We start from the raw sequence: 26,584 nt of genomic DNA, 5'->3' as shown, positions 1-26,584 counted from the left end.
ACAACGCTAGCCGTCCATCAGATGGATGGCCAGCACGCGAAAACATGCAAAGAATTCTGAAAAATGCATTTTTGCACATTTTCTAGGCTTTAGAGTGCCGCTAAAGGTCACAGTTTTGAACTGTCACTAACGTCCCCAGGGACATGCCCAACATTATAACAAACTTTTTTAGCAGCGGTTTCAACTGCCACTAAAAGTCTCAACAGAATTGGCCTTTAGCGGCAGTTCAGAACTGCCTAAAGGCTTTTTGCATGAAAAAATTATGCTTTTCAGCATTTTATTGCGCAAAAAATGCTGAGCCTCCATCACTTGTGTATTGGATGCTCAGCAACATTCCACACCATTGCTCACCTACCTATCACTCATATATATATATATATATATATATATATATATATATATATATATATATATATATATATATATATATGAAAAATGGTTGAGTTGTGGTAATGGGAGGAATGGTAGGTCTTGTAAGGTTTAGATACCTTTGTCAAGTTTTCATGGTTAAAAAATCTAACTGACACTATGTAGCATGGCAGTTCTTTTCTTTTCTTTTTTTGTTTTTTAATATAAGTATGAAATCTTAGGGATATAACCAATGTTGTCAGTATCGCTTTCCCGTTTGGCGGCCAACGATTCAGGTGAATCGACCGATACCGATACTCAAGTGAATCATTCTGAATCGGCCAAAAACTAAATTAAAAAATATTATGTGTCAATCAGAAAGTGATGCATGTTAAAGCTATTAAAATAATATTTAAAATTAATTTTAAGTATTTTTTTTATATTTATTAAAAAATAACCCATTCAAGAGTAAAACGTATCAATTTTCCGCCGATACGCTATACTGACAACATTGGATATAACCCAGTGAAATTCGGACTAGAGACCCCTCAATTATAATAGTCCGACCTAACCATGCAGCTATCACAAATATGATTGGATAGCTTGGCAGCTGCCCTCAACACTAAGTAGCTTGACAGTTGAGGACTTAAATGCAATATATTACATACACATTAATTGATGGCCCAATCCCCAGAAAGATGTGGCATTTATCTCCATCTACACAGACTGGTAGCAGGTGGGCCATTATCATAAACATATATGATTGCATCTCACCCTATATATATATATTCCTCATACTGGAATTTCTTCACATCTCTATTAACCTTTTGCATTACTTCGGTGAGGGGAAGCAACAAAGCTGAAGAAATGGTTGCAATTCTGAAAACTGAGGTTGAGCTCAAGACTTCTGCTGATAAGTACTGGCAAGCCATTGTTGAATCATCTGAGCTCTTCCCCAAGGCCTTCCCTGAGCAATACAAGAGCATCACCATTGTTGAAGGGGATGGCAAGTCAGTGGGCACCGTACGTGAGATAAAATATGGTGAAGGTAATTAAACTTTATCTATGAGTTATTAACATTGCCATCATCAAGCCCTTGCTATCATACTTAGAAGTAGGGGTGTCAATGGGTCGGGTTTACTGTGACCCGATCCAAACCAAACCCTATAGGATCCACGGGTATGGTGATAAATAAGAAGACCCGATTAAGACTTGGGTCCAGACTGAAGGTCCGGTTAATACATGAACCCGGTAGAGTTTGTGAAATTTTATACCAGACCGAGGTCCGACCCAAGTTTCGATTAAGACCCCAACATTGGTATCATTAATCCTCCTATATATTTCTTGTAGTGTGAAGTTAAGAGGCTTTTTATACCTCTTTGTGATCCTATCGCTTCCTCTTTCTCTATATTAGAAGTTTCTTATGTGAATCACAGGCCAATTACAAATATGGCCGACATTTTGAAATAATATATTAAAAGGTCAATATAATACAAAAAATGTGAGATTTTTTAATATTACCTATTTTGAGAATATTATACTTTTATAACTATATTAACTCAATAAGAGCACCTTCTGCCAAAGTTTTTTACATGATTTATATATTTGTTGTATTTTAATTTTTATATAAACCAAAAGTTTCCCTTGATTTACCCAAAAGTAAGTAACATTTTCAAAGATCACCAGACTTTCCTCACTGGTATATTCCGGAGAATGGGATTTGCAACTATGCAACATACTATCCATTAGTATGATTGCTTCCATATACTCTAGGAGCCTTTAAACTACTTACACATTCATTTCATAATTCCTAAATTTTCATATTTTGCTAGGTGACCAATGCCAAGATTCTTCATTTATTATTTGATATTATTTACTTATTCTTGACTTTAATGATTCCAACTGCATGGGTTACTACCATGGTGGTCACCCATGTGGTCAGCGCGGTCCTGTGTCAAGCTGAAGACCCAAGATCAAATATGGCTGGTGCATAGGGGCTGCTGTTGCTTTATCATGGTTGGGTCATGTAAGGCAGGGTGGTCGTGTCCTCAACCTGGAGTTTTACCTTGCAGGAAGGCAAGCTCAATAACTGACCCGGTTCTCAGTGAGGATTTTCCTTCATCATAAAAAAAAGAAGATTCTAACTTCATAGAGAATTCCAATGTGGACATTCTAATTAAACCATGAGACATTTAATCAAGACTGAAAATTTCAATGCAAATTTTGGATGATCTTATTACGGTGGAAACTAGGTTGAATGCCAGATCAGGATCCATTGGAACTCCGGTCCAAATCTGAATTTAATTTAGTGCTTATTTTGGACTTGGAATTATCTAATCAGACTTTGATGGATTCAAATCTGAGATTATATCTGATTTATATTCGGATCTAAAGTAGATGTGATCCCTAAAAATTTTCACCAGTAAAACATCATTTACAACAACTTAGTATTGGATCAGCTATTGTAATGCAAAAACTGAATCATGATCCACCCCCACATCTTCAAATCTAGGTGAGATCTGAATCTGAATGATGCACTGCTCTAGAGGTCAGGTGTGACCCAGATCAATCATGATCCAATCCAAATCCAACATGTTTGGACCCAGATCAACCATGATTCTTTTGACATGATATCCTTCAGGAAATATATATCATGTATAATGTTTTCATCCAATTAGACATTCTATTTTTATGTTGCATTTTCCTCTATTGCTTTCTAGAGATGCCTATGTTAGATCATGAAATTTGTTGCATAACTAGAAAAGATCATGATTTTTTTCTGAAAAATGTCTTGGCTGATGATGTGTTAATCTTTGGTTTTCTGTTTGTTGCTTTATAGGGATTCCAATTGTGACTTTTGCCAAGGAAAAGGTAGTGTTAGCAGATGACGCAAACAAGACTGTTGGCTACACAGTCATTGAAGGAGATATCTTGAACTTCTTCAAGGTCTTCACTGCCACACTAACTGTTGTCCCTAGTGAAGATGGCAACTCTTGTAAAGTGAAGTGGGATATTGAGTATGAGAAGGCCAATGATGAGGTTGGGGAGCCAACCATAATCCAGGAGTTTGCAATCAACACTTTCAAGGCATTGGATGACCACCTGCAGGCTACTGCAGTAGCAGCAACAAATTAGGAGTGAGAAAAATCACAACCCATGCGAGTCGCTAGATAACCTAAATAATGATTATTAGTAATAATCAGGTGTTCTTGGCTATTGAGTTCCTTGGTGATGCAGAGTTATGCCTTTTGGACTATTTGGTGTCATTGTTGTAATTGATCAATGCAAGATTTTCAGATTTTCAGTGTCCATGTTCAAGCATTATTAATAAGAAACTTTTCTGGTGTGCTAGCACATTTTATCTTTTCATGTTTCATATGGGGTTTGCAATTCAAAGGCTTGGGGAATAGGCTGAAACAAACCAGTCTGCTGCAGGAGCAGATGTGGTGTTCGAGGCCAGAAATTAGATCAGGTGACCTGTCAAATCACTTTAAGAAACTGATTTGACATCTTCACCGTCCATTTCTTCATCATGGTCTTTAATTGTGTACATTGTGGACTGTGAGGATGCCAAATCACTTTCCTAAAAGTGATTTGGCAGATCACTTGATCTGCTCTAGTTCTGGCCCCTATAAAAAAGGGACCCCCTTATTAGAAAGGGGCTCCCAATGTATTGCCCCCTTATTAAAAGGGCTGAACATTTTATAAGTATTCAGCCTAGAACACAGAACCACACCCTGCCACCACCACAAGGATCAGTTGTGTGGCCAGCAGGGTGGTTGTGATAGTACTAAGATGAAGGCACCAAATCAAACCCCGCTGGAACATGGGTGTGTAACTTTCAGAGGTGTGCATGTTGGATTTTGGATCGGATTGGATTCAACTTGAATGTGACCCATATTGATATGGGCACATCAAGGGACATACAAGGGAGAGGCTCTTAGGTTTTGAGAGTTACAAACCAGTTATGAGGCCTCATAACTGTCCATGTATGCTCATTATGAACCCATTATAGAATTTCCTCTAGATTTTCTTATAAATAGGAGACCCGTAGTAGTGTGATGAGTACTACCTACATGTTATCGGTCTCTCACCGTTTATGAGGTTCAAGAGTCCTACTCACCTCTCGACATTCTAGCCTGAAATCATTGAGGGCATCGATTGGTTGAGGATAACACTGACCACCCTGTGAAGAATCCTTGCAAACAATCAAGTTTTCAAATAACTTGATACTTCAAATACTCAATACACAAAATAAATGCAGTGTTTATAAGCTTTACACAAAAGAAAGTGCAATAAATGCACAATGTTTATAAGCTTAAGGAGACAACTCCTTACTCTAATACATACATACAATGGGCTCACATAGCCCTTATTTATAAGCAAACTTAAGAGACGTTGGGCTCTTATTAGAGACGTTGGGAATCAACCTAACGTCTATATTTTTAAAACTGTGTACACAGTCAATGACTAACTGTGGTACACAGTCAACCACTGACTGTGTACAAAAACATCATATAAAAAAAAAACAAAAATAAGAAATGAAAAAAATTACAAAAATAAAAAGGAGGAATTACAATCATATTAAAAAACATGAATATGCGTAAAATGTAGAAATGACTAAAATACCCCTACAGCCAATACAATAAAGAAATATATATTTTATATATACAAGTAGATGAATACATATACATATATGAAATATATATATGTATATGTATCTTCTTTTATATATATAAAATATATATAGAAAATACATTGTCTTATAAATTACAATTTAACACCCCCCCTCAAACTTAGGGCAAGATGACTGAAAGTTTGCCAAGGAGGAAATTGAACCGCGGAGCACACAAGGCTTTGGTGAAGAAATCTGCCAACTGATATTCTGAAGTTACATATGGAAGATCTATAACTCCTTTTAGATACGCTTCCCGAACATAGTGACAGTCCATCTCAATGTGTTTAGTCCGCTCATGAAAAATATGATTTTTGGCAATGTATATTGCACTCTTGTTATCATAGCATAACTTGATGGGCCCTTATATTGAAATCCCCATGTCTTCTAATAGCTGATGAATCCATACAATTTCCATGATAGTAGTCGTCATGACACGATATTCAGCTTCTGTTGAGGATAGAGACACTTTTTGCTGCTTCTTACATCTCCATGAAATCAGCGACTTTCCTAAAAACACACAAAAACCAGTGGTAGAGTGACGGTTATTTGGGTTACCTCCTCAGTCAGAGTCAGTATAAGCAATTAATTTTAATTCAGAAGAAGAGGATAATAATACTCCCTTGTTTAGTGTGCCTTTTATGTATCTCACAATCCGCAAGATGACACTCATGTGAACTGATGTTGGTGCATGTTGGAACTGACTTGCAGTATGAACTGCATGAGAGATATCTGGTCTAGTAATACTCAGATATATCAAAGATCCCACAAGCTGTCTTTAGGGGGTGAGATCAGAGAGAGGAATACCATCATCAATCTTCATTTTGGCTCCTACTATAGCAGGAGCTTCACAAACCTTATCATCTGTAATACCTGTCCGGTCAATAATCTCAGAGACAAGCTTAGTTTGAGATAAAAAATACCCTCTATGAGAGTAAGCTACTTCAATACCCAAAAAATAAGTTAGAAATCCCAAATCAGACATTTCAAACCTATCCTTCAAAATTGATTTTATGCTTTTAACCCCTTTAGAATCACTTCCAGTTATAAGCATATCATCCACATATAAGAGCAGAATGACAATCCCTGCATTGGTTTTTCTAACAAATAAGGCAATGTCAGTAAAACAGGAAGAAAAACCATTTTCTAACATTACGAAGTTAAATCTATCATATCAAGCCTTAGGGGCTAGTTTTAAACCATAAAGTGCTTTTCGAAGACGAAACACTTTCCCTTTGGGAGTCTCCATTCCTGGTGGAGCATCCATATATACCTCTTCATTCAGATCACCATTTAAGAAGGCGTTTTTAACATCCATTTGATAGATGTTCCATTTGTTGATTGAGGCAACGGTAATGAGACATCAGACAGTGACCATTCAGGTCATAGGGGCAAAAGTTTCTTCATAGTCAATCCCGTATTCTTGACTATATCTCTTTGCAACTAATCGAGCCTTATATCTCTCAAGAGATCCATCGCTCTTAGTTTTTACCTTAAATACCCATCTACACCCTATTGCTTTCTTACCCTTACGAAGATCTTGGAACTCTCAAGTCTTTGCCCTGTTGAGAGCTGAAAGCTCACATTCCATTGTTTTCAGTCATTCATCATTCTTTTTGGCTTCTTCGAAGTTTTTGGGTTCTATATAGGAATGAATGGCGCTAAGGCAAGCTCTATGTTTAGGAGTAAACGAATCATATGAAATAAACCTAGAAGGCATCTTTCTACTTCTCTCAGTTCTTCGTAGGTTTTCATCATTTGTTGAATTGGACCCACTAGGTTCACTGAATTTTTCAATTGCACTCCTAAAACTGTTTTTATCTCTATGGGTATATGTTATAGGATCTCTCAATGTTCCTTCACTTCTATGTTGGGAGATAGGTGGATGGGAAGAGCCATCTTCTTTATCATTGACGTCATTATGAATGAAATCGTCATCACTATCATCATCATGTGCTAACATTTCAAATAAAAAGGAGTAATCCATGTTTTCTTCAAAGGGTTCACTCCTTTCAAAACCATTAACATTTTCCAGAAAACTCACATTTCTGGAAACATATAGCTTGTCATTCTCAATATCATAACAACGAAACCCTTTTTGGGTTTCAGAATATCCAAGAAAAGCACAGACAATGGCTTTTAGCGAAAGCTTGTCATTCTTGTCAGTAAAAACAAAACATTTGCAACCAAAAATTCTCAACCGACTATAGTCGGGTTCTTTGGTATACAATTTTTCAAAAGGCGAGATATTGTTCAAGTTTTTAGAAGGTAGCCGATTTATCAGATAGACAGATGCTAAAGCCGCTTCAACCCAAAAACCTTTTGGGATGTTTTGAGAAACAAGTAATGTTCGAGTTGTCTCTATTATATGTCTATGCTTCCTTTCGGCTAATCCATTTTTTTGAGGGGTTTTGGGACAAGATCTTTGGTGAAGAATACCATGAATTTCAAGATAATTTTTGAATTCACTTGAAAGGTATTCTCCACCAGAGTCAGTTCTAAAAATTTTTAGATTCTCATTAAATTGATTTTTAATCATCATATGATAGGTTTTAAAAATTGAGAAAACTTCATATTTGTGTTTAAGAAAATAAATCCAACAATATCTCGTGTAGTCGTAAAAAAAAATGACATAATATGCAAAGCCTCCTTTTGATAGGACGGGTGCCGGTCCCCATACATCCGAATGGATAATTTCAAAAGGTCTTGTTGTAAACATAGATCTTTCACAAAAAGGCAATTTTTTCATTTTCCCAAGAATATAGTCATTACAAGTTAAATCACTTTTAACAAAAGGTAAATGAGAAATTTTTGCAATATTTGGATGTCCAAGTCTCTTGTGCCACACATTAATATCCTTTTGTTGGACAACATTACAAAACAGGTTCTTTGGAATTTGAAGAGAATCGACATAGTATAGATCGCCCTTCCTAGAGCCTTCCCCAATCAATCTCCCGGACCGGCGATCCTGTATCCAACATTTGTTAGATGAGAACTTTATATCACACCCATGATCCGAGAGTTGAGAAACAGAAAGCAAATTTAAGTTTAATTTGGGTATAAATCTAATTTTTGGAATAAAGAACCCTTGTTTTTCAAAATTTCCTATTCTTTTTACTTCAAGAGATGTTTCATCCGCAGTTGAAACAAAAGATGAAGAGGGATTTTTTGAGTATTCGGAAAAAGAACTAAAACTTGGGGTCATGTGAAAAGAAGCACCCGAATTTAAAAGCCAAGAGGTCTTATCGGGAGGAGAAGAGGTTGACATGGCGGCTCCGGAAATAGCCCCTTTTAAAAGAGGTTGAAGTGCATCCACGATTTGTTGCAATGAAAGAGCTCCATTTGAAGATGACGAGCACTCTTCCTTTTGAGGTTGGGATGTAGTAGCCATGGCAAGTAACTTTTTCCACTTTAGGCAAATAGGCTTGATATGCCCCGGTTCCTTACAAAAATGACATAAAAGCTTGCTATAATCCTTCTTCCCTCCTTGACCACTTGAGTTTTGATTCTTGAAGTGAGTAGGCTTGTAGGTCCTTAAGTTGCTCCCCGGTCTTGAGACGGCATTAACTCCTTCATTTTCTTCATTATAGGAAGGTGTAGCTAGAACACTTGGGTTGTTCTTGCTTATACCCATACGAGTCTCTTCCCCACTTAGTTTAGTAATTACATCTTCAAGAGAGGGGGAAGTGAAGGCGGATAAAAGAAAAGATCAGATTTGTTCGAATTCAGGCCTAAGCCCATTCAAAAAATTAAAAAATCTATCTTCTTCCAATTGTTTATAACGAAGCTCTATGGCTTCTCCACTCCACTTAGGTTCGAGCATAGCAAACTCATCCCAAATAGAAGATAGTTCGGCAAAATACTCCCTTATAGTCATCTCTCCTTGACGAAGAGTTAGAGCTCTCTTTTGGAGGTAATATTTATGAGACAGGTCCCTAGAGGTGTACATCTTCTCAAGGTACTCCCACGCTTGAGAAGACTTTTTAAACTTGATAATATTGACGTTAATTCTTATTTCTACGGATGAGAAAATCCATGAGAGGATTTTAAAATTCCTCATCTCCCATTTTTCATGCTTTTTGGTGTAGTATTCAAGAGCCTTGACTCTTTCTTCGCCTTCAAAGATTTTTATTTCTCCTTTCTCCATCAAGGTTATCTTTGGCTCCGGTTCGAGAATCGAGCCTTGAACATAACCCCAAAGCCCTTTTCCTTTAATATGAGCCTCCATGTTTCTGGCCCAGACGTGATAGTTGGACCCATTGAGTTTGAAGTCGAGAGAAAAACGAGTCTTTTTCACCCATTAGAGAGGAGAGATGATGAAAAAGAATACGTACCACAAAGGATTTTTAGACCTTTCTTGATAGAAGAGTCTTCTAAAATATTGGATGAACAAGTGAATCCACTTCAATCACCAAAAAAATCGAGGGCACACTTTTCGAAGCACCCGAAAAAGTGAGAATCCACACGATCCTTTTTTTTCTCCAACCTTGCTCTGATACCATGTGAAGAATCTTTGCAAACAATCAAGTTTTCAAATAACTTGATACTTCAAATACTCAATACACAAAATAAATGCACAGTATTTATAAGCTTTACACCACAAAAGAAGTGCAATAAATGCACTATGTTTATAAGCTTTACACCAAAGAAAGTGCAATAAATGCACAGTGTTTATAAGCTTAAGGAGACAACTCCTTACTCTAATACATACATACAATGGGCTCACATAGCCCTTATTTATAAGCAAACTTAAGAGATGTTGGGCTATTCCCAACAGCTCTTATTAGAGACGTTGGGAATCAACCCAATGTTTATATTTTTAAAACTGTGTACACACTCAATGGCTGACTGTTGTACATAGTCAGCCACTGACTGTGTACAAAAACATTATATAAAAAAAAACAAAAATAAGAAATGAAAAAAATTACAAAAATAAAAAGGAGGAATTACAATCATATTAAAAAACATGAATATGCGTAAAATGTAGAAATGACTAAAATACCCCTACAGCCAATACAATAAAGAAATATATATTTTATATATACAAGTAGATGAATACATATACATATATGAAATATATATGTATATGTATCTTCTTTTATATATATAAAATATATATAGAAAATACATTGTCTTATAAATTACAATTTAACACACCCACCTCCACCGAAGTGTCGTACGGATCGTCCATGGCCATATCCTGTAAGTGGCTCTTCCCGATCCATTTTATGCCTACATTGGGTTATGGGCCCACAACCATACCATGCTCCATGTAAGACAGGATAGTCGTGGGACCCCACCATGGGTTTTCTTCCCTTTGGCAAGGATTGTTTGTCATCAAAAGAATCATGCCCTGTCTGCAGCTTTACTAATTCACCATAACTCCTACATGCAACTTATTATATATTTTTTTCTTTTTATTTGGATATGTGGTGGGACCCAGAAGAACTTGACACTCTGGCCTATGATTCACCCTGAAGCATTGGGATCCATGCCCAATAGGTTGGACTTGATTCCACATTCAGTAGCGTGCAGAGGTAGTAGCGTGCAGAGGTATGTCATATTCATTGTATCTATTTTTATTTAGCGATTTTTTGTTGTTTTAGTATTTTTCTTGCAATTTTTCATTTATTTTGGTTTTCTCATTTTGCTGCCCAATTCTTAGCATTGAGAATCATGCCTGGCTACTGACGATGCCCTTGTCAACCATGATAGCATGGGTCTCTTCCGTTTAGCCCTCTTTCCTTCAAAATTTTCATTTCATATCGAGTTTCCAAGAGAATTCAATATTTTTATTGAAATTGGCTGCCTCAATCTTCATGCAAACATTGTGGCTGTGATTTGGACAGCGTGTAGACCTGTAGAGACGCCCAGCACAGCTGTCCAACCTTGTTTTGGATTTTTAGTATATTATTTTGTGTTTTTTCAACAATCAGGTTACCGATTTGTATTGTAGTTTTTATCGTTTTTGTGCAGAAGTGTATTTCAACAAGTTTATCATTTTGTATAAAGTACTGTAGCACTTTCCCACTATGAGAGGACTCCCAGCTAGCCCTGTTCATGTGGTTCGCTTGGTGTTGTGTGTCGCACAACAAGTATTTGGTATTTTGCCTATGCGGCAAATTTGTTACAGTTTGTGTGGGTTAACCATGTTAACACTAGTGTTTGCAAATGGAATGTGCTTAGATGTAATTATCAGTTTTAATTGTAATAACATAAATGTTTAAAGTTATATATATGACAGTGTGCTAATTGATTTGGTAGTCAAAATGAAAAAAACATGTATTCCGTGTTAAGGCTTGAAGTAACATTTACTCTAAGAGTTATGACAAAAAACTCAAGAAAGGACAACTCATACCATTATCAGGAAACAAAAACGTTCCACAGGTCTAATACTGACATTCTTCCCACTTTCTTGATAAAGTTGCTACAAAAGTGCATTATGATATTGCTCAAAACAACATAGGCAACTGGAGAAGAAAACATCTCAGAGATGGCATGGGCTAAGGATGCCAGAATATGGTTGGTATGGAGTAAAGGGGTTCCAATTGCAAAGCCATGGCCTCAACCAAAGAAGGAACGAATAAGAGAGAAGGAAACCAGTTATAGCAGTCAGCCTGCAAATTGGACAGTCAGCCTGCAAATTGGAACTACACCAACTTGGTCAAGAACGTTGGTTACCTTAGTCAGGAACACTTGTTTCAGCTGTCCAAAACTGATTAGTGGTATTTCAAAACAAGGACATGTCCATAGTCGATTGTCGTTCAGGTCGCTTCCTCCTTTGGCTCAGAACGAGAAACAAAACTTCCTCCATAATACTGAGTCATAATCCTCACCAAGATCTCGGGTGCTCTTTTAAAAAACGAACAGCTTAGTCCCCATTTGTTGTAAAAGGCATCAAGCCAAAAGTTCGAGCTGTCTTGATCTCACAAGCGACACATCTCTGGGCCTTGGCACTAATCCCTGTCTGCATCAGAAAAAAAAAAATTAAAAGAACATCTTCAGATGCACAATCACAAGCACGATATGATGGAATAGCTTGCCCGTAAACACAAATTAAATAGCTGACCTTGCTCCTTTTGATGATAATTCCAGCTTGTGATAAAGTTGGAAAGAAACCTCACATTCTGCAAAAATGCTTATGATATCAAATATGCTAAAAGAAAACCAAACTTATTTGACATAAAGCAAACCTTAAAACATTTGCAGTGGATCATGCGACTGCATTTATGAGATAGCAATAAAATCTCCATTTCAGAGTGTTTATTGATAGCTAGATATTAATAGCACCTCCTTTCAAACCACATGCCAAAACCCCACAATCCCCACCCCCCACCAAAGGTTGCATGTTTGAAATTTTCTTAGGAAGCTATCAGTTTTTATTTCCAGCTTAAAAGCATTTTTAAAAAGTAAACACTCAACAGGGACTTTGATTGGGATGATTGTCTCAAACTGATTAATTCGAAAAGGTAGAAACAGGGTAGAGTTCCAACCGATACATATGATTAGATTGATCTTGCATTGTCAGATTCATTTTCATCTATGCATAATCTCAAAGCATATTATTTGTTATATGTCAACCTGAAAAACCATTCCAAGAACTTGGACAACATAAACAAGGCATAGTATTCTGCATACTAAGCTTCCCAAGTACTTGATGTTACATGAACTCAGTTGGCCGCCCCTAGTGAATGATCCAAGTGGATACAAATCTGAGGAAGAAGTTGTTTTGGTATTTCAGCTTTGCCTAAACCAACCCACATTTGCACCTAATATTTTATTAAATGTTAAATAGTGAGTGCAACAGAAGATAAGAAGGCATTCAATGTACATCTTGGCGAGCAAGAACATCTGATGCTCTAACCTCCTCTCGGGCACCATAACAGGAGGAAGCAACTTTTGCAGTTCCTCAAGAAGCCTCAATCGTGGATTGCCACACAAGGGATTATAACGAGATATTGCGGAAATATAAAGAGTGCATACAAGCACTTACAACAATGAATAAAAGAGACAATATCACAAATCCACAAAGGGATAATACAAGCACAAGCCTTTAAGAAGGCAACAATATAAAGAGCCTCTTATTGAGAAGAGAGGAAAGCTCTCAAGAATGATAATACACAAGGGGTTCACCCCTATTTATACAAGAGGAAGAGGAGGAAAAAGGAGGGCCAAAGGGCCTCAAAAGGAGAGCCAAAAGGGGGCTCCCATGGAGTTGTTGGGAGCCCCCAACGGTCACATTTGTGACCGTTGGGGGCTCCAACGACTCTATGTTGGAGCCCCTTTAGGTCCTCAAAAACCGAAAAAAAGGAAATTAAAAAAACAAAAAATAAATAATTACATTTGGAAAAAAAGAAAAATAGTTGTTTTCTAAAACAACTATGTGAAATTACAGAAATACCCCTATCGGGTATTAATGTAATATACAATATGTATATATCTAATATATATGTATATATATATATATATATATATATATATATATATATATATTAGATACATTTTAACACCCCCCCTCAAACTTTACGGGGGAATGACGGAAAGTTTGCCAAGAAGAAACATGAAGCGAGGAGCCGGAAGGGCTTTAGTGAAGAAGTCCGCCAACTGATATTCTGAAGTGACATATGGCAGAGCAATAGTTCCTCATAAGAATTCATCACGAACATAGTGGCAATCCATTTCGATATGTTTTGTACGTTCATGAAAAGTATGATTGCTCGCAATATAGATGGCACTCTTGTTGTCGCAACATAGCTTTGAAGCTTCAGTAATATCAACTCCCATGTCTTTAAGTAAACTGCGAAGCCATACAAGTTCCATTGTCGTAGTAGTCATTGCCCGATACTCAGCTTCAGTGGATGATAGTGAAACTTTCTGCTGCTTCTTGCATCGCCAGGCAATAAACGAGTCCCCTAAAAAGACACAAAAACCAGTAGTTGAGACTCGATCATTGGGATTACCTCCCCAATCTGCATCAGTATAAGCAAGAAGATTCAAGGAAGAAGAGGAGGATAGAAATCGCCCTTTATTGATGGTATTCCGAATGTAGCGGATGATCCGGAGAACAACACTCATATGCACAGTTGTAGGAGCATGCTGAAATTGACTGACGGAGTGAACCGCATGAGTGATGTCTGGTCTGGTGATGGTCAAATAGGTAAGAGACCCAATGAGTTGTCTGTAAGGTGTGGGATCTTCCAGAAGAACCCCATCCTCTAATCGCAATTTGGCATTAATAACCTCGGGAGTCTCTACCTTCTTATCATCAGAAATCCCAGACTTAGAGCATATATCTGCAGCAAGCTTCATCTGTGACAAAATATATCCTCTAGGAGAATATGCAACCTCAATTCCAAGAAAATATTTGAGAAAACCTAAATCAGACATATCAAAATTATCTTTTAACATATTTTTAACATTAACAATACTACTTTGATCATTCCCAGTGATAATCATATCATCAACATAAAGCAACAAAATTACGATACTAGAACCTGCATTTTTAACAAAAAGAGCAGTGTCAGTATAACAAGAGTGAAATCCTAACTTTATCATGATATCACTGAAACGATCATACCAAGCCTTAGGAGCTTGTTTAAGGCCATATAATGCCTTCAAAAGCCGAAGAGTTTGACCTTGCTTAATATTTATTCCGGGTGGTGGATCCATATAAACTTCTTCACTTAAACTTCCATTTAAAAAGGCATTTTTTACGTCAAGTTGATAAATAGGCCACTTTTTGGTTGATGCAACAGCTATTAAAGTCCTAACACTGGTCATTCGAGCTACGGGAGCGAATGTTTCTTCGTAATCAATGCCATATTCTTGGGAGTATCCCTTAGCAACTAATCTAGCTTTATATCGTTCTAAAGAGCCATCGCTTTTAGTTTTAACTTTAAAGACCCAGCGACAACCAATAGGTTTTTTGTGTGAGGGTAGATTAACTATTTCCCAAGTATTGGCCTTTTTTAGCGCATTAAGTTCAACTTGCATTGCTTCAACCCAATGAGGTATAGATTTAGCTTGATTATAGTGTGCCGGTTCAAAATAAGAGTGTAAGGTTATTAAACATGCCCGATAGTTGGGAGTTAAGGAATCATAGGATACAAACCTATTTGGGGGTATTGATATTCTAGAAGAATGCCTAACTTGTGGTTCCTCAGAAATTTGAGAATATTTTTCAAGGGCACTAATATGATTTTCTTGATTTCTTCTTGAGTAAACATTTATACTGGTATCGCTATCATGAACATTTATATTAGAATCACTATCATTTGACGGTGTTATGTCAAGACGGGATACCTCACGAGAATCATCAATGTTTTCAAGAAAATCTTCTTGTATGTCATCAATAAGATCATATAAGAATATATAGTCAATTTCATTTGTTTCTTCTAGTTTATCAAAACCGTTTTCTTCTTCTAGAAATGTTACATCTTTTGAAATATACAATTTATCATTCTTAAAATCATAACATCTATACCCTTTTTTATTTTCTCCATATCCTAGAAAAACACATTCAATTGCTTTTGGAGATAACTTATCCCTTTTGTGTGATAGGACAAAACATTTGCAACAAAAAATACGAAGACGATTGAAATCGGGTGAAAATTTAAAGAGTTTTTCATAGGGAGAAGCATTTTTTAATTTAGAAGAGGGCATTCTATTGATTAGATAGGTTGAGGTTAAGACGGCTTCGGCCCAAAACTTCTTTGGAATATTCTTAGAAATAAGTAATGTTCTAGCGGTTTCAACAATGTGCCTATGTTTCCTTTCCGCTAGGCCATTTTGTTGTGGAGTCCTAGGACATGACTTTTGATGGCAAATGCCATTTTGGGTTAAATAGTTTTGGAATTCGTGAGATAAGTATTCGCCACCGGAATCGGATCTTAAAATAGATATGTTACTTTGAAATTGATTTTGAACCTTTTTATGAAAATCTTTAAAGAAAGTAAATACTTCCGATTTATGACTAAGGAAATAAATCCAAACATACCGAGTAAAATCATCAATAAACGTAACATAATATGAATAACCTCCTTTAGACATAACCGGAGAAGGCCCCCAAACATCCGAATGCACCAATTCAAAAGGCCTTCATGAAAGAAAAGTTCTAGTTGGAAATGGAATAAACTTCATTTTTTCAAAAATGCAATCTTTGCAATTAATTTCTTTTTCCTTACAAAATTTGTTTCCAAAAGGAAAGAGATACATTTTGGAATAACTTGGATGACCAAGTCTTTTATGCCAAGTTTCCATGTTTTTTTCTTGGACATAAGAACAAAAAAAGTTTGTAGGGAGATCAAGATGGTCCATATAATAGAGGTCTCTCTTTCTATGGCCTTGCCCAATCCGCTTCCCGGACCGGAGATCCTGCACAAAGCAACCATTAGATGAGAAAGATATTTCACATCCATGGTCGGCAATTTGAGAAACCGAAAATAGGTTTAAATTTAGTTTAGGAACAACTCTTACTTTTGGAACACAAAATTTTTGTGAATCTTTAAAAGTGCCAATACTTGAAATTTTTAAAAAGGTTCCATCGGCCGTAGAGACACAAGAGTCCTTTGAATTAGTGCAAACATCAATAAGTGCATTTTCATGAGGGGTCATATGAAAAGAAGCTCCGGAGTCAAGGATCCAAGAATACGTACCGGGTGAAGATGATGAAGCAATAGCCGCACCCGATGTGGAAGAAGAAACTTTTAGCATTTGTTGGAGAGCCATAGATATTTGTCCAAGAGTTTCTTTGATGTCATTGTTCTTGCCTTCATCTTCTTTGGCGGTGGTTTCCTCAAGAGAAGCCACTTTAGGCTTGAAGGTTCCAATAAGCTTAGGACAAGCGGGTCTAATGTGACCCGACTCATTGCAATAATGACAAACAATCATTTTTCTTCCTCCATTGTAGTTTCCTTGTTTCCCAAAATAAGGAGGCTTATAGGTTCTAACATTATTACCCGGTTTGGATACCGCAAGGACTTCATCAACATGCTTACTCATGCCAAGCCTTGTCTCCTCTTGAGTGATTTCGGCAATAGCATCCTCAATAGGAGGAAAAATAGATCTATGGAGAAGTGAAGATCTCACTTGCTCAAATTCGGGACGTAGCCCAAAAAGAAATTGAAACAATCGCTCTTGTTCCATTTGTTTTTGCCTTAAATCAATATCTTCCATAGAAACCCATTTTGGCTCTAAGAGAGCCAATTCATCCCATAGTGGGTTTAAAGCACTATAATAGTCTTGAATGCTAGAATCACCTTGCTTGGTGGTTCTAATCTTTTCTTGCAAGAAATATGCTTTTGCAAGATCCTTTTGGGTATACATACCCTTCATAAAGGACCAAGCCTCATTGGCTCTACGAAATTTAGCTATATTAGCACATACCTTAAGCTCCACATTATTCATAAACCACGCAAGGATTTTTGCGTGATTGCTTTCCCAATCTTCCACTTCCTTTTGATGACTTTCAATGGCCTTGAAGCGAGCATCTCCTTCAAGAGCCTTTTCTTGACCTTCTTCGATCTTCGTGAGCATAAGCTTGGGTTCTGGAATGGAACCCATGACAAAACCCCAAAGCTTCTTCCCTTTGAGATTATTTTCCATTGCCGATGCCCACATCATATAATTCTTTCCATTGAGCTTGAAAGAAAGGTCAATCTTTGTCTCCATGATGTTGCCAAGAAGTGAGAAGATATCTACTAGATATGAAAAACACGAACCACACCTTTCCTTCAAGAATCGAGTGGCTCTGATACCATGTAACGAGATATTGCGGAAATATAAAGAGTGCATACAAGCACTTACAACAATGAATAAAAGAGACAATATCACAAATCCACAAAGGGATAATACAAGCACAAGCCTTTAAGAAGGCAACAATATAAAGAGCCTCTTATTGAGAAGAGAGGAAAGCTCTCAAGAATGATAATACACAAGGGGTTCACCCCTATTTATACAAGAGGAAGAGGAGGAAAAAGGAGGGCCAAAGGGCCTCAAAAGGAGAGCCAAAAGGGGGCTCCCATGGAGTTGTTGGGAGCCCCCAACGGTCACATTTGTGACCGTTGGGGGCTCCAACGACTCTATGTTGGAGCCCCTTTAGGTCCTCAAAAACCGAAAAAAAGGAAATTAAAAAAACAAAAAATAAATAATTACATTTGGAAAAAAAGAAAAATAGTTGTTTTCTAAAACAACTATGTGAAATTACAGAAATACCCCTATCGGGTATTAATGTAATATACAATATGTATATATCTAATATATATGTATATATATATATATATATATATATATATATATATATATATATATTAGATACATTTTAACAGGGATCTTAGTCTCTAAGAGCAAGTACCTCACATTGAGAAGGAGAAACAATACAGCCTGCAAGCTCATGCACTCTTGCCCATGTTTATATGCAGAGGTGCAATCTCCAATCTCAATGTCTTCAATGCATCAAGAACTCTTCCCTTTCCAAGAAGTTCAAACAAATTCTGCTCCAATGTCAAAAAGGATGCAGACTTCAATATGTTATTTACCAATTCCCGAATTTCTCCCAGTGAGGCCACACTCTCATCCCAATTCCCATCAAGAATCTGCCTCCTAAACAAGTTTACCATGGATGAATGTATTAGATGTGCTGAGGAGCCATTTCCAAGTTTGATATCCTGCAGAGTTCGATATCCTGCACAGAGAAACGAAAATAGAGAAGAGGGAGAGACAGAGAGAGAGCTGTGCAATGGTTGGGGCTGCTAAAGATTGATTTCACACAGCCACCGAGCCCTAATCATCATATATATAAAACAAGTTACAATGGGGCTATATTACATAAATGCCATTAATGAAAACCCACACACATTAAACCCACGCACATTAACAACATCGTGAACAACATCGTGCATGCTCTATTTTAACACCCTCCCTCAAGTTGTACATGATCTTGGAGCATGTACAACTTGCTTTTCAACAACCATAATTGATGTCCTATTAACCCCTTGGTAAACAAGTCTGCCACTTGATCTTCTCTTCGAACATGACGTAGTTCTATCTCTTTCATCTCGACTTTCTACCGTATAAAATGTTGATCAATCTCAATATGCTTCGTTCTGCTATGCTGAATGGGGTTACATGCAATATTTATTGCGCTTTGATTGTTGCATAGAAGAGATGCTCGAATAATTGTCTCCCCAAGATCACTTAATAAGTGTCTAACCCATGTAACTTCTGTCGTGCCTGCAGCCATCGACCTGTATTATGATTCTGTACTCGATCGTGTCACTGCTTTTTGCTTTCTACTGCTCCAGGACACTAAATTGTGTCCAATGTATACACAATATCCAGAAACGGATCGTCTCTCATCTGGATCCCCTGCCTAATCTGCGTCTATATAAGTGACGAGTTCATGTCCTTGATGTAGGTTATCGTTCTTGCGATAAACAAGTCTGTCTCCTATAGTTCCTTTTAAATATCGTAGAATACGTTTCACGGTTTCCATATGACCCTTCGTTGGAGCATGCATAAACTGAGATACCTGATTGACAACATAAACTATATCAGGTCTGGTAAAAGTCAAATACTGCAGCATTCCTACAAGACTTCTATATGTTGTAGGGTTGACACAAAGCTGACCATCTTCAGAGCTCAGCCTTTTATGTAATACACTCGGAGTGGTGACTGGTTTGCAATTCGTCATCCCGGCCCTTTCCAGAAGATCAAGAGTGTACTTCTGTTGCATGAGTGTCAATGTGTCTTTTTGTCTGTCAACCTCCACACCAAGGAAATACCTCAAATCCCCTAAATCTTTCATCTTGAAAGTTTTCATCAAAAACCGTTTCACTTCTTACACATGATTGTCTGAACTCCCAGTGATCACAATATCATCAACATATATGAGAAGAAGTATAACGATGTCCGACTTCTGGTGAATAAAGAGCGAGTGGTCCAAAGAGCATCTTTTAAAAGCATAGCCTTGAATTTGCATGGAAAAACTTTCAAACCAAGAGCAAGACGCCTGTTTCAACCTATATAGAGATTTCCTTAGCTTGCACACCCAGGCAGTAGGATCTTTCTCAACATACCCAGGAGGTTTTTCCATATATACTTCCTCCTTTAAAACCTCATGCAAGAATGCATTTTTAACATCCATCTGGCTAAGCTTCCATCCTCGGTCGACTGCTAAGGATATGATGATACAAATTGTGCCCATTTTGACTACCAGACTAAATATTTTAGCGTAATCTTCACCATATTGTTGCGTGAATCCCCGAGCAACAAGTCGTGCCTTATATCTATCAATACTTCCTTCGGGCTTATATTTTATTTTATAAACCCATTTTGAGCCAACTACATTCTTTCCTTCTGGTCGAGGTACTATTTCCCAAGTTTGGCACTCATGAAGGGCTTCCATTTCTTCATTCATAGCCTCAATCCAATGACGGGATTGAAGAGCTTGATTAAAACAAGTGGGTTCATTCTGCTTTGTCAGTTGAGACATAAACAACTGAAAATCAAGGGAAAAGGTCTCATAACTTACCCATCGCTGAATAGGATGTCTGATGCGTGACGGCCTTGGAGTCGGATCACTAGAGATGACTTCCACATCCCTCGGCCCTGTATTTCTGTCCCTTCTAGTGTAAATCTGTCCAGAGAAGCGTAAGCCACCTGACGTGTCTCTCCTGTATTGGCAAAAAGGTTCGCGCTCATCCATGGATCATATACCTCTATTTCTCGACATGGCAACTGTTCGTAGTCATTGATTTGAAAATTCTGCTCATCAAAAACAATATTCCTGGAGGTCCTAATACGTTTTGTATTAGAGTCATAGCATTGATAGCCTTTGTATTCATCCGCATACCCAACAAATCTGCACTTAGCGGCCTTGTCCTGAAACTTTTTTCGCAAGGATGAATCAATATGCACATAACATACACAACCAAAAACATGGATTTCATCATAAGAGGGATGTTGCCCAAACAAAGTATAATACAAAGATTTATGATTCAGAAGAGCCATAGGAAGATGATTTATGACATGAACAGATGTGTGAAAAGCTTCTGTCCAGAGACTAATAGGCACCTTGCTGTCATGTAACATACTCATCACGCTTTCAACAATATGCCGATGTTTCCTCTCCGCAACCCCATTTTGTTGAGGGGTATGAGGGCAAGAAACCTGTCGACTTATTCCTTTATCCCGAATAAATGCAATAAACTCGTTCGATGAATACTCTCCTCCACCATCACATTGTAAATGCACAATATCACAGAAGAACTTTGTTTTGACCATCGAATGGAATTTCCGAAATATTTGGAAAACTTCATGCTTATATTTCAAGAAATATATCCAAGTATAGCGGGAATAAAAATAAATAAATATAATATAGTAACGACTGCCAGAGAGAGAAGGAATAGGGGCTGGTCCGTAAACATCAGAACAAATAATATCAAATAGCTTTGAAGCTCTTTTATTAATAGTATGAAAAGAAAGAACATGACTTTTGCAGAGTTCACAAGATAAACATTTTTTATTCTCGAAAGGGGAACATAAACTAGACTTTGGAAGAAGACCATCAGATACAAGATTTTCAATGAAACCTCGACTACAATGTCCCAAGTGATCGTGCCAAATATTTAATTTATTACAATGAGACGGATCAAAAACTTTCAATGGACTGAAGGACAAAGACTGTGAAGGCGAAGAGACTGAAGAATGCTTGGACGGCTCCAACTGGAGAACTGGAATTGAGGAAATCTCCTTGAAGACGTACATATTTCTTTGTCGCTCCCCCTCAGCGAATATCTCCTTCGTTCGTAGATCCTTAACATAAACAGAGGAGGGAGTAAATTCGACTGAAGAATTCATATCGTCAATAAGTTTAGCTACAAAGACAATGTTCTTTTTAATATTAGGAGCAAGAAGGACATTGGACAAGTGAAGTGAGGACTTTGACATAGGAATATGTGCACTGCTGGTGTGACTAATAGAGTGAGAAGTTCCATCTCCCGTAACTATATTACCTCTTTCAAGATAAGGCAATAAGTGAGATAACTTACCTGCATTACCCGTGACATGTGTGGCAGCACCAGAGTTAACATACCATTCACCTTGTTCATTTTGCTTGATCGTCATCTGTGATAATGCGGATAGTAAAAGTTGTTGCACATCTGCAGATGACGCTTTCGTGTCCACAGCGGTGACTGACTTATTCTCAATTTTGTTTATTTTTCCTCTGTTCTGCAAATTAAACCAGCAATCAGCTTTCACATATCCTCTTTTGTTACATAGGAAGCAAGTGGGCACTCTCCTCTGATTTTCCGCATTAAAAGCACCCAAAATATTAGGTGTAGGCAAGATACCATGACCTCCTTGCCCAAAACGTCCTTGACCTCTGCCTCCTTGATTTCCTCCATTCCCTCATCCAAAACCTACAGAAGTGTCCATAGCCAAAACTGAGTGAGAACGAGCTGATTCATTTCCTTTCGCCTGTTGTTTCATAATCATCTCATGCTGAAGAAGTTTCGCCTGAAGATCATCAAAGTTGGGCAAGCAGGAAAGATAAGACAAAGCTGTAGTAAACATGTCAAAATCAAGACCCAATCCATTAAGAAGTTGTTGTACTTTATCTTTATCTGAAATAACGCTTCCAATAATAGCCAATTGGTCAGTAATACTCTTCATGCAGCCTACATATTCCATAACTGTCATTGAGCCTTTCTTCAAATTTTGAAACTCATTTTTTAAATACATGACACAAGCTTCTGATATCTGAGAGTATGTCTGAGATAGCTTACTCCATAGATCTGCCGCAGTGCAATCATCTGAAAAGAGTAGCCAACACTTCTTGAGAGAGTGTTGATGTAATATAAGCAACCAAGGACTGATCCCGCTTTCTCCAGGCTGTATATTCTGGATTTTTAACAGATGTGGTAACTGTGTCAACCTTCTCATTCTTGGTTTCCTGCAAAATAAGTCGTGGTGGCACAGGAACAGAACCATCCAAATGTTCATCGAGATCCTGACTCAGTATGAATGGAAGTATTTGTCTCTTCCATGTCAAGAAATTAGTATGGGTAAGTTTTTCTATAACGAACTGATTTAAAAAATTAGCAGAGGGACTAGAATAAGTCGAGTAGGAATCCATATCAATGGAACAACAAATAAACAAATTTAAGAACAATTAATCAAAATAAGATTTATGACACAAAGAATAAGCAGATTCAAGACATTCAAGATATTTAAGGAAGAGACCAGATTTATGACACAGGAAATAAAGAAAGAAGAAGGCAGATTCACGGCCTGATTCACTACAGAAAAACACAAAAATAATAATAAGAGGAAGACAAGTAAGGATGAAGGTGTAGAGAGGCAAGTAAGGATAGAGGCAGACGAGGAGGAGAACTACCTGTTCAAGATCTTGATCGTCGGTGACTCGACAGTGAGGAAGTCGAACCTGTTGTCATGGTTTGCGAGGAACAAGATCAAGAGTAAATAAAGGAAAGAAATAATGACCATGACACAAATAATGGTCAGATTCACGATACAAGAAGTAACGACCCAAGAACCAGATTTTCGATGCAGGAAATGACGACCCAATGAGCAGAATAAAACAAAGAAGGAAAGATTCCAGATTCACGAGTCAGAAATCAACAACCCAACAAGTTATATCCGAGTTACAGGTCTGAAGAAAGATGGAACAGTTCCAGCGATAGCATAGATGCACGTCTGATCACGCCCAGTCACGTTCGCCGCTCTGATACCATATTAGATGTGCTGAGGAGCCATTGCCGAGTTCGATATCCTGCAGAGTTCGATATCCTGCACAGAGAAACGAAAATAGAGAAGAGGGAGAGATGGAGAGAGAGCTACGCAATGGCTGGGGCTGTTAAAGATTGATTTCACATAGCCACCGAGCCCTAATCATCATATATATAAAACAAGTTACAATGGGGCTATATTACATAAATGCCATTAATGAAAACCCACACACGTTAACAGCATCGTGAACAACATCGTGCGTATGGATCTGGATCCAGAACCATACACATGCTCTATTTTAACAGAATGCAGGGGTATCCCTGATTCTTCTTCCAAAAGGGCACCACTTTTCTCATAACCCAAGGAATAAAGAGCCTTTGTTATTATCCTCAAGAATTTCACCTTTTTGATAATACCCTTAGAACCGACTGTCTCATCCCCTATAGAAGGTACAGATTTTGCCATTGTATCTCCAAAAGAGCTACCAGGCTCTATCAGAGACAAGTCCTTTGGTATGCTCCTCACTTCTCCTCGGGATGACTTTACACGTTTCAAGGGTGGTTCATCATCTTCTACACCTCCCATGAAATGCTCAAAAGCCACGGTTTATCCCATAAATGGATTGACCACCAATTAGGCAATGTGAAGCAGAGCCAGGAAGTTTACTTAAAATGCACCAAATGAACTACAGGTCAAAGAAACCCCCTACCAAAAAAAATACAGCTAGTTTAAAAACTCATGAAAAACTGGGCAGGAAAACCATGGATACTCAACAGGCATCAATAATCATGTAGAAAATAGAACTCTAACACGACCACTCTTGGAAGTAAAACATACATTGGTTACTGCACTGCACAAAGAAAACCATGGAATCATCCCAATGCATGGATATGCCTTGGAATAGAAATGCAGTATCAGATTAGAAAAACATAAAAATTGTAGAATTAGTTAAAGAAGCATAACCATTTGATTATCAGTCTAGCACTAACATGAAAAATATGGAAGATGCATACACTCCACAGGAGTTACAGAGCACTCTTCCTATATGCAAGAACACCAATTCAACAAACAAGAAACGTGCACCAACTCAACCATCTGGGACATGCAAGGGATAATAGATAACCAGAAATTGATACCAGAAACTATGAAAAGAAATTGACAATAATAAAAAAGAAAGCAAAGCAACCTATAAATATCAGACAGATGAAATTATCAGAATACTATCTTGGGATTCTTGACAAACATAAGAAGAAATAAAGGGACTAAATAGCAAAAAAAAATAAAAAAAATCAAAACCGGAATCTTGCAAACAATAAACTTGCAATAAGAAAAGAGCATGGAGATTGATGATAAGAAGCCAAACGGTTGATTTTTACAGAATATAAAATTGATTCACAGGAACGAAAGAAAAAAAAGGAAGATTCAATGGTAAATTCACCAGAAAGAATGAAAAAGCAAGCACCTAAATAGAAGTATAATGAAAGAAATGAATCAAACAGAGAACCAACAAAAGGAAGGATGAGAAGAAGTATGATCAGCAACAGATTCCTCACCCTTTGAGCATCTGATTAGTAGCATCAGATTGCAAGCATTAAAAATGCATACATTTTCAGAATTTGCATCAATTCCTTCAGTAAAAGAGCCTTCACCTCCACTCTCACAGCTGCAGACCAAATGAATAAAGTTATGGAGGCAATGCCAACATGTCAAACTGAATCTAAAAGCATGGAATATCAAAATCACAGATAATTTTACCTCTGTGAATGCCCCCTGCCAATGCTCCAGATGCTTTGGCAACATCGCTGCCTTTGCCTGTTAGGGTATTCAGACTGCCTAAGCTTCCTTCGGAAGTCTTGAAAGGTCTCTTTTGCTTGCCTTCAGTGGACGTACCATCTAATTCAAGACCACCTCCGTTCTGAACATACGACTTCCCTTTCAGTTTATGCCAAGACATCAGGAAAATGAAATTGATGGCCTTTATTGTTTTAATTCAAATGTTAATAGTGAAATTTCAAAAGATGGTGATAATTCTTGTGACCAACATTTGTTTTTCAGAAAATATTCACAGAAGATTCAGCAGTTCCATTTATGAATGGCATCACATAGGGGCTATATGGATGAGACCTCTGAGAAGTTTGTATTAATTAAAGATTAGACGAATACATAACTACTATGCATTATGCATGCAACATGGATATGATCAAGAACTGCTGTTATAGCTCTCCAAAGCTGACAACAGAAAATAAGGGGAACCACAAGAAACTGGCACAGAATACATGGATATGATCAAGAGTTTGCTGCAAGTGAGAAAAAAATGTACAGTTAGGCATTCAATCAAAACCACATAAACTGAAAACTCAAGAAAAAAACATTTGAAGTTCAGGACAAAACGCATCAGACATTAATAAACTATAACAGTCTGGACTGGCACCTAGAATTCTTGGGTATTCAAACTTAAATCTCAATTGCCCTTTCTCAAAAATGATACTTAATGGTTTTGGATCACAAATATAGCTCTTGTGATATGGCAAGGAGTTCTCTCGAGAGACAGACACACACACATTCAATAGGGAATGTGTGTATATGGTAGCACCTAGAAGCACTAAGTATCTGTGAAGAGGGGTACCATCATAGACACGAGTATGCTGCACTTGTGCAACTGGGTGTTGCCATATGTGCATATTACAAAATGTGCAGAGCTTTTATGAGATTAAACAAACTTGTTTCTTGTCCTAGCAGCAGACTCTATACAGTTTTCAGAGTAACAAAATATCCAATAATGCATTCAAAGTATAGGTACCAGAATCACCA

At 37.5% G+C, this 26,584-nt stretch overlaps 1 protein-coding gene and 1 long non-coding RNA gene across 2 annotated transcripts; one reads left to right on the top strand and one right to left on the bottom strand.

Moving 5' to 3' along the window:
* The first annotated feature begins 1,170 nt into the window (after positions 1–1,170).
* Positions 1,171–3,657, top strand: LOC149818593 (MLP-like protein 423). The gene is made up of 2 exons (XM_089985152.1): positions 1,171–1,396; positions 3,188–3,657. Exons 1-2 carry the CDS (start codon positions 1,216–1,218, stop codon positions 3,481–3,483), a joined length of 477 nt encoding a protein of 158 aa, XP_089841278.1. The 5' UTR covers positions 1,171–1,215; the 3' UTR covers positions 3,484–3,657.
* A 7,872-nt stretch (positions 3,658–11,529) lies between these two features.
* On the bottom strand, positions 11,530–25,408 carry LOC149818592 (uncharacterized). The gene is made up of 3 exons (XR_016427425.1): positions 25,327–25,408; positions 12,093–12,150; positions 11,530–11,990 (listed from the first exon to the last, which is right to left on the bottom strand). It is a non-coding gene; the product is annotated as an uncharacterized LOC149818592 (long non-coding RNA).
* Between the last annotated feature and the right edge of the window lie 1,176 nt (positions 25,409–26,584).

The sequence above is a fragment of the Nuphar pumila genome, chromosome 13 (genome assembly GCF_984573655.1).
Source record: "Nuphar pumila chromosome 13, dmNupPumi1.hap1.1, whole genome shotgun sequence".
Lineage (NCBI taxonomy): Eukaryota > Viridiplantae > Streptophyta > Magnoliopsida > Nymphaeales > Nymphaeaceae > Nuphar > Nuphar pumila.
Note: the sequence above shows the minus strand (reverse complement) of the source record. Positions and strands in the feature narration are given on the sequence as shown.

Bases quoted from the DNA above. Each gene is read 5' to 3' on its own strand.
- LOC149818593 (XM_089985152.1), top strand. From the start codon at position 1,216: ATGGTTGCAATTCTGAAAACTGAGGTTGAGCTCAAGACTTCTGCTGAT. The intron at 1,397-3,187 runs GTAATTAAACTT...GTTGCTTTATAG, and splicing joins TGAGATAAAATATGGTGAAG to GGATTCCAATTGTGACTTTT.